Source organism: Primulina tabacum, chromosome 9 (genome assembly GCF_025594145.1).
Source record: "Primulina tabacum isolate GXHZ01 chromosome 9, ASM2559414v2, whole genome shotgun sequence".
Lineage (NCBI taxonomy): Eukaryota > Viridiplantae > Streptophyta > Magnoliopsida > Lamiales > Gesneriaceae > Primulina > Primulina tabacum.
Window position 1 is genome coordinate 16,200,579 of NC_134558.1, and position 9,091 is coordinate 16,209,669.

The following is a 9,091-nucleotide window of genomic DNA, read 5'->3' on the forward strand; positions in this document are numbered from 1 at the left end:
TGTGTCATATCGTAGTTGCATCGATAGTGTAACCTATGCAAGGGCGGAGCTATATATGGGGCTGGGTTGGGCTCCAGCCCAATCTAAATTTTATTTAAAAAAAAAATATGTTTTAATTTAAAAATTTTGTTGATTAGCCCCACGACTCAATCTGTGATACCAAACAATTTGACTAAAAACATTAAAATCTATGTGATATCAAACAAAATTACCAAAAAGAGACAAAGACAAATAGGATCGACCCAATGTTGGGTCAACAGCGACCCAACTTTGGGTAGACCCAAGCCAAGCTTTACCCAAGCGTGGGTCGACCCAAGTTGGTCGACCAAAAACAGTGGTCTACCCACGCTTGGGTCGATCAAGTTTGGGTCGACCAAAGCGTGGTTGAAATTTAATGGTGTATTTACACTTAAAACATAGGGACATTTAAGTAAATTGACTTATGAATATTTTTTTTTAAAATACATCAGAATTCACTCCATTTTCCCTAAATTTCCCCTGGTATTACACAACACAGAGTACATATAAGAGAGAGAGAGAGAAACCCCAAATCCCCAATCTCTTAACCCTTCCCCTACTCCCGTCAGTGTTCTGCGTCCCGACTCCAACCACCGCTGCTAACTGTCCGGCCACCAGAGATCGGAAAGCAGTAGCCAGCAACATCGAGTTTTTCCCCCGTTTTTTGTGAGTGTGTCTCTCGAGTTTCCAGAATTTAATTGGAGATTGTCGATTTTTATTGTTGATTATTTATTATTTGAATGTTTAGATGCTGTAGAAAATATAAATGTGAATTTATGGAATTTTGTAGGAATTTTTGAAAATTTTATAATTATGTAAATGGGATTTTCGAACATATAAGGTTTTAAAAATTTTATATTTAAATAAAGATTGTCAAATGTTAACTTCGTAATTGTTTTGGAATAATTATAATTGTTCGATGTTTATTGGATTAAAGTAACAATTATTTAGTGTTGGTAATGTTGATTTGATTCAATTAGCCATAATAAGTTAAACTAAAGTTATATTTTATGGTGTAGAAGACACCAAGGAGAAAAGAAACTCAAGAATGAAGAAAAGGAAAACCATCGACTCATTTTTTAAACAAGAAGACCAGACATCGACAAGTCAGGACCGTTCTCCATTGATGTCTCAAATCCCAGTGATCAACAGCTTAACAAATCTCCTAGAAATGATGTTGATGTGAGTTCTCTTGAACCTGATCCGGCATTATGTACTCCGATATGGAAATATCATGTTAATCAAATGTATAAAATTAGACGAGCTTATATCAAGATGAGGCCATATCAACCAATTAAGAAAGAGTATTCACGGACCAAATTTGGAAGTCAAAATCGACGATTCCAAAGTCAGTGGTTCAAAAAATTTACTTGGTTAGAGTACTCTCGTTCGAAAGATGCTGCATTTTGTTTTCCGTGCTTCTTGTTTGAACATAAGCATCCTCGTAATCCTGCATTTACAATTGATGGATTCAAATATTGGAAGCGAGTTAATGATGGTGATAGATCCGCATTTTTGATGCATATAGGATGCAATACTTCACCACAAAACAATGTTGTGTAATATCTTGATAATTTGATGAATATACCTTGCCATGTTGACAAAGTGATAAATGCACAATCTTCAGAAGAAAAACAGAAGAACAGATTGCGGCTTGCTGCAACTATTGAAAGCATTCGATGGCTCATTTTAAAAGCATGCACATTTAGAGAGCATGATGAATCTCCATCTTCTAATAATCATGGAAATTTTATCGAGATGATAAATTTTATAGGAAAAATGAATAAGAGTATTGGGGACATCATCTTAGAGAAAGCTCCTAAGAATGCAAAGTATACTTCACCAGATATTCAGAAAGATGTCTTGAATATCATTTCCAACCAAGTGAGAGCCAAGATTCGTAAAGAAATTGGGGATGAAAAATTCTGGATTTTAGTTGATGAAGCGAGAGATGCATCTAACAAGGAGCAGATGGCTATTGTATTAATATTTGTGGATAGTGAAGGCTTTTTACGAGAGCGATCCTTTGCCATTGTAAACGTGACAGATACAACTGATGCAACACTTAAGAAAGAAATATCTGATTCACTTGTTCGTTATGACTTGCATATCACAACATGCGTGGACAGGTATATGATGGTGCTAGCAATATGCGTGGTTCTTGGAATGGATTGAAGGCTCTTTTCTTGAAAGATTGCTCGTGTGCATATTATGTCCAATGTTTTGCTCATCGGCTTCAACTAGCATTAACTGAAGCTGCTGAAAAAGAGGTATCCATTTGGTTATTCTTTTCAAAATTGAATTCCATTTGTAATCTCATCAATGCATCTCCTAAACGGCACGGTGAGTTACATTCTGCTCAAAGAATTGAAGTTGCGCATATGGTAGCTACTGGTGAATGTGATACAGGTAGAGGATGTAATCAAATTGGAAATTTATTACGACCTGGAAAGACTCGTTGGAGTTCTAATTTCGACTCACTTTGTTGCATGATTGATATGTATAGCTCTGTGATTACCGTGTTAGAAAATATGGTGAATGATGGAGTTCAAATTCCATTCATGGTGAAGCTAGTGGTGCATTGATTGCGATGAAGTCTTTTGATTTCATATTCATATTACACTTGATGCATAAGATAATGGGAATAACAAATCTTCTTTGTCGAGCATTGCAAGAGAAATCTCTAGAATTTTAAGTGTAATGGATTATGTTTCAACGACTAAAACTTTGCTTCGTACTTTGAGAGAAGAAGGATTTGATCTCCTACTTAGTCATGTGAAAGAAGTTTGTGTCAAGTATGACATTGAGATACCTCACATGGAAGCTCGTTATAAATCTGGTACAGGCCGTTCTTGTTAACATAATGATTCAATCACAGTTGAGAACCACTATCGATTTGATGAATTTACACCTGCAATAGATTTTCATGTTGAAGAGCTTAATAATAGATTCAAGGATAAGGCAGTTGAAATTTTTAAACTTAGTTCTGCTTTGGAACCTAAAGAAAACCTAAAACTTCTTAATGTTGATCATATCTATCGAATTGCTGAGAAATTCTATTATCTTGATTTCGATTCACAAGATTTGCATCTCTTGAGAATGCAATTGAATCACTATAAACTTGATGTTGCTGGCCATGAAATATTTCAGAATTTATCAACTATTTCTGAATTATGTCGAAGATTATTTGACACAAATAAGTCAGGAACCTACGATTTGATTGACAGGTGATTTATATGTTTTTATCTACGTCGTTTACTTAGTTATCGATTCTGATATATTTATTTAATTGACAGGTTGATTCGTCTTGTTTTAACTCCCCCTGTTTCTATATCAACAACGGAACGAGCATTTTCAGCAATGAAACTTGTTAAAACAGCTCTTCGTAACAAGATGGAAGCAGAGTTTTTCGGAGATTCTAAGGTAATCTACATCGAACGAGATTTCGTTGAAAAATTGATAACGATTTAATAATTAATGAGTTTTATTTTAAGAAGAATCGAAAAGCACAACATCGGTAGTGTTTTAGCTCCATGTTTTTAAAGGTATTAAATATTAAATACTCTTGTTCAATGTTTTCATGAAGTCAATGTTTACATATTTTTTATTTAAATTTTTTAGTTAATTATTAATTTTATTAAATACAGCATGGGACGGAGCCAGTCCTAGGTAATTTTGAATCCTGTCTCCGCCCCTGAATCTATAAAACCCCTTTCATAATTACCACCATACTCTGATCAGAGATTTCATACTACATATACATGAGATCACATAGGATATCCACACCCGAAGGTAAGCGGTGAATCTCCGACTACAATGCATCGACTCCTATATGTTTCGACCAAACACACCCAACCTTGCCACCTGATGACCCCATGAGAGTCGGTAAACAAGTCAAAGTGCAATGCTAGCATATAGTGTAACGCCTAAAATTGGCGGAAGAATTAAAAATTTTTCTTAAATATAACGTGAGCATTCAAAACTCGATAAAATAAACTGTACGTCTCAACAAAGATCTAAAATAGAGTTTGACAATAGTATTTGAACATTTTCATAAAGACTTAAAAACATGGCGGTCCTCGGGTTTAGCCTCCCGCTCAGTCCAAGCCTGCTCCTAGGTCCCCACCTCCTGTCTCCTCATAAACATCCTCACCTGCATCGATCAAGTCTAGTGAGTCTAAAGACTCAACACGTATAAACTGGAAGTAACAAGTACTACATAATAAGATCACATGCAATTTTAAAATAGGGCATACATACTTTAAACTTGAACTTGCAAGATAAAACTTGAACATACGTACATACATGCTTAGACGTGCCATAAACTTTTCTTAAACATGCTTGCATACTTGAACATACTTAAACATACATGGCTTCATCATTTTACGTAGAGGATGTTTCAAAGCAAGTGACCCATAACGTAATTCGCCTGATCAAACTAAACCACAGTACTGGGATGACAGGGTTGAAGCCACTGCCACATACATGAGATCCCCGTTCATGCTTTAACGGGTGGATTGGTCCCCATTCATGCTTTAACGCTTTTAAATCCTGATCTAAACCCGTTCATGCTTTAACGGGGTGGAAAGGTCCTCGGCCACGTTCACCGAGTTCCGAACCCATTCATAATTTGGTCACAAGACATTTAGCATACCTCAAAAACTTGAAAATAATTTTCTTGCACGTCACATACTTACTTGGCGTTGAGGAATTCGTTGGACTTCGATTGGGGCCGTTGCTGCACATACTAACTTGAATTCAAATGCTTAACTTACATAACTTAGACGTAAATACCATGCTTACTTCCGGGCTCATCCAATTCCTTAGGGCGTTCTAAAATTCCCATGACTCGGCCTTGTAAATCATTGTACTAAACCATGACATCAGACCTCAAAGCATACTATAAAACTTTTCCCAAAATAAAAAACACACGACCCCGTGCCCAGGTCCGGCTCCGGGTCCATGTCCGTGCGGTGAAATTTGTTGTGAACAAAAGGGAAGACACGGACCCCGTGCTCTGGTCCGTGAGGGGGTCCGTGTGTGTACGCAAACTTGACACCGAGAAGAAAACAAGGCACGGACCCCGTGCTCTGGTCCGGGTGGGGGTCCATGTCAGCTCGCAAAAAGGACACTCGAGAAGGAACGAAGACACGGACCCCGTGCCAGGGTCCATTTCCGGGTCTGTTTCCGGGTCCGTGTACTCTCGGTGGACGCGAACTCACGAAAAATCTGTACACGCCAAACTTATCATTCTAGACTCGATTGTACGGACCATGAACCGACACCCCGAGACTCATCCTAGCATTCCATAACATCGAACCAAACTCGTAAAAACACCCAAAGCAACGGCTTCCACCCTACGACACATACAATTCAAAAACGTGGCAATTGACACCAAATCAATTCCTACGACTTCTAGTGTATTCGAGTGCCTATCGACACTAAACGACATATGAAATGACAACCCAACATCATACTAAGCATACCTAGACGCAGCGACGATCATCCGTCGATTTCCAACGAAGCCTGCAACAACAAAATCTCAAGAACACGTCAATACATAATTTTTTGAAAAACGAAGTTTGAGCAGTCCCACGAAAAATGTCATAACTCACTTAATTTTCATCCAAAAATTTCGAATTTACTGTCAAATCGAAGGTATCGAAAAGCTCTACAATTTTTGTGTTAAAAGTTTCTCAAAAATGCGAACGAAAAATCGCAGCATTTAAAAGACAGCAAAAATAGAAAATTTTAGATCTAAAATGGTTTCAAAAGTGTTCTAAACATAATTGCTCAAACTCCTACGCATCGCACATATATTTTTACACATAAATAACAACACACGCATAATATGATGATATCGATGCAGCAATAACAGAATATACGTGCCTTTTGATATTTAAAAATACCGTAACGACAACACCGACGCGGGAAAGAAGCGAGGTTGATCCGGGACGACTTGCGGCTCGACTTTCTTGCAATAAAACTCACCAAAAAGTGCTGAAATTCTATGAAGGTAGGGGCGGCTGCTGAGTTCACAAGAACCCTAGGTTTTCTCTCTTTTAAAAATCTAAAAATAAGGTGTGTAGAGTGTGTTGTGTGTTTTAGTGTGTGTAAAAACGTGTAAGTGTGTGTGAGTGTGTGTGGGTTATACGGTTTGTGTGTAAAAGTGTGAGTGTGTGAGTTTAATTAATTAGGAGAATATAATATGCTAAATTAATAATTAAAAATGCAAATAAAGAGTTTATCCTCTCAACTATAAAATCCTTTAAAAATACACAAGTGCTAGACTTTAAAAAGTTTTAAAATTCTAAAATTCACCTAATACTTAAATTAGGCTTTAAAATACTAACAACTTAATAAATTAGTTAAAATGCTCCAATGTGGGGAGCCGGACGCTAATTCAATTCTTAATCATCATTAGGACCAATTTATTAATTCAAGTAACTTGGGTCATAAAAAAAAATTTCTTTAATTGCGGAACGTAGTGGAATCTAACTAATATACAGATTTGTATAAATAAAGTACAAGTCCTGTACAATCTACATTCAATAAAAACTAAGGTTTAACAACTAATTATCAAGTGTTAAACCATATCTTTAATCAAAGTCCGTAGTCTCCACTCTAATCATGATCTCTCTCTCTTCTTGTCTTGACCCTGATCCCGTCCCACCTGTTGTCATGCACACATACAAACAAGACAACAGCCGGATAACTCCGGTGAGATTTATATTCCTAGTATAAACCATGTATACATGCATTTCATATAAACAATATAAAAGCATGAATTAAACATTCATAACATGTATCAAAATCAGAACATGAATAAAATATTCATTACATGTATTATAATTCTAAACATTAATAAATATCAAGAATAAATTATATTCTAAACATATACCATCATCAGGAACATAATTCCATATCAAGCAATGAATCACTATCCGTGATTCTCAGACTCAGACTCGAATCAGTCCTAATCTAGGGATCCCGATCGGAATAAGAACATACACCCACCTACACTCCCGATCGGGGTGGTGGTATGTTCTTATTCACGGACTTTGGCTCTTTCAATATCAAACACTAGTGATAGAAGAAACTCCAATTCTATCCACTCCGATATAGCCAAACGTCCGTTGTCTTGACCTAACCGTCACAGACTTTGGCATTTTCACCAATATCCTATCTTGTGACAATGTCCAATGTGCCGGTGACAATTCCATCACTATCTGACACTAGTTGTCACAAGATTACTCATTCACAATTAGGCGTATCCGCTTAATGACTCAGTACATAAATCAATAAATCAAAGGTATCAACCGCATACAATTGCAAATATCGATGCAATAAAGTAAAGTATGTGATTTTGGGAAACTCAAGTCAATCAGACTCGAGTTGTGCAATCCCACATCAACATAAATTTATACTTTTTTCTTCGCGGTCTGACGAAGTCGAAGTCTCAAAGTCAAATCTGTCCATATCAATCTGAAATACAATATCGGCATAGGCACAATCTCAATATGCAACTCAATTCAAAATCTATTCTGATCAATACTCAAATCAAACATAATCTGATCAATATCGAAGCAAGATACAATCTAATCCATATCGACGATATCACGATATAATTGAAATCACTACTGAATTTGATCAATATCAATTTACTGATGTTTCGACGGTATAACAATACAATCAATACTCGCGCATATGCGCGCCTTCAGCCGCGCATATGCGCCAACTTCTCTGCCATTCTCGCGCATATGCGCCCATTCATGTCGCGCATATGCGCCAACTCTTCTGGACTGGAACCCTTGGCTACTCGTATGGCTCGCGCATATGTGCGCACACTTCTCGCGCATATGCGCGAGGTCTTCTGCCACTCACGCGCATATGCGCGGATCCTCGCCGCGCATATGCACGAGGTGTTCTGTCCTTGCACATATTCCGTGTTTTCTTTCGTCTTTTCGGTCTAATCCTTCCCGTCTATAATCACATCAATTATCACCAAATCATTTCAGATCAATTTCAGATTACGGTAATAAAATTCTCGGGCCTTACATTTCTCCCCCCCTAGGATACGATTTCGTCCCCGAAATCACAGGCAATCCAATCAGAGAAAGAAAGAAATCTATGATAGAGGTTAATCAGAAAACCCATTCCAATGAAACAATTCTGACATCTCAATCTCATATCAGATTCTGTCTTTCAGATAGTCTCTTTGATACCCTGATAACTTTACTGTATTTTCAACAGCAGAATAGTCTTCATTTTGGATTATTTTTCTTTCATGGATCTATAACTCCAATCCGGAATAATAATTTAAGAAGTATAATATCATAATACCACTCGAAATAACTGATGCTAGAATCAATCTCACAGTACTGGCTATACAACATCCGTATATACCAATTAACAGCTCATAATAAATCAATACTATCATCTCCTATCAACTCTGATAATTCCAATCAAGGTTATATTCAATCTTCAACCTCAAATATCAACAGTCATCATCCGACGTTGATATATTCAGTCTATTTATTCTGATCTGTCTTTATTTTCTTCTGAATCAGTTTCAATTTCTTTTTCATATCTTTGATTCCACCCGATCCAATCTCAGATATCTCGCAGATATTATTCCTATACGAAGGAAATCTGCATTCCTCACTGTACAGTGCCTCGACTGATGCTATTTCAATACTCATCTGATAGCTATTGTCTTACAATCATTCACAAAGTGACAATAAATCATGTCAATCAGTGCTAACAACCAGCACTACAGTTCCTGGATATTCTCCAGTATCAGGATAGTTCGCTCCGACTGTCTGTTGATCTATAAACGATAGGTGAAAGATCTTTTTGTATATTCTGCCAAAAGTACAAAATTCAAACGAACATCACAGTCCGATATAATCAACTGTGGCATTCAGTACAATCTATCCTCTTTTCTGACATAAATCTCCATCGACTGGTCATATCCGTAAGTTTTCATGTACGAATAATATAAGCAAATTCACGCAATCTATTAATAACAATCACATCGCATCACAATCTTGAAAAGATTTCGGTGGTTTCA

At 36.9% G+C, this 9,091-nt stretch overlaps 1 protein-coding gene across 1 annotated transcript; it reads left to right on the plus strand.

Annotated features, from left to right (window-relative positions):
• The first annotated feature begins 1,596 nt into the window (after nt 1-1,596).
• On the plus strand, nt 1,597-2,877 carry LOC142556945 (uncharacterized). Its single transcript, XM_075668429.1, has 3 exons — nt 1,597-2,052; nt 2,148-2,427; nt 2,654-2,877. The coding sequence occupies exons 1-3, from the start codon at nt 1,597-1,599 to the stop codon at nt 2,875-2,877; spliced, it is 960 nt and encodes a 319-aa protein (XP_075524544.1).
• The last annotated feature ends 6,214 nt before the right edge of the window (nt 2,878-9,091 follow it).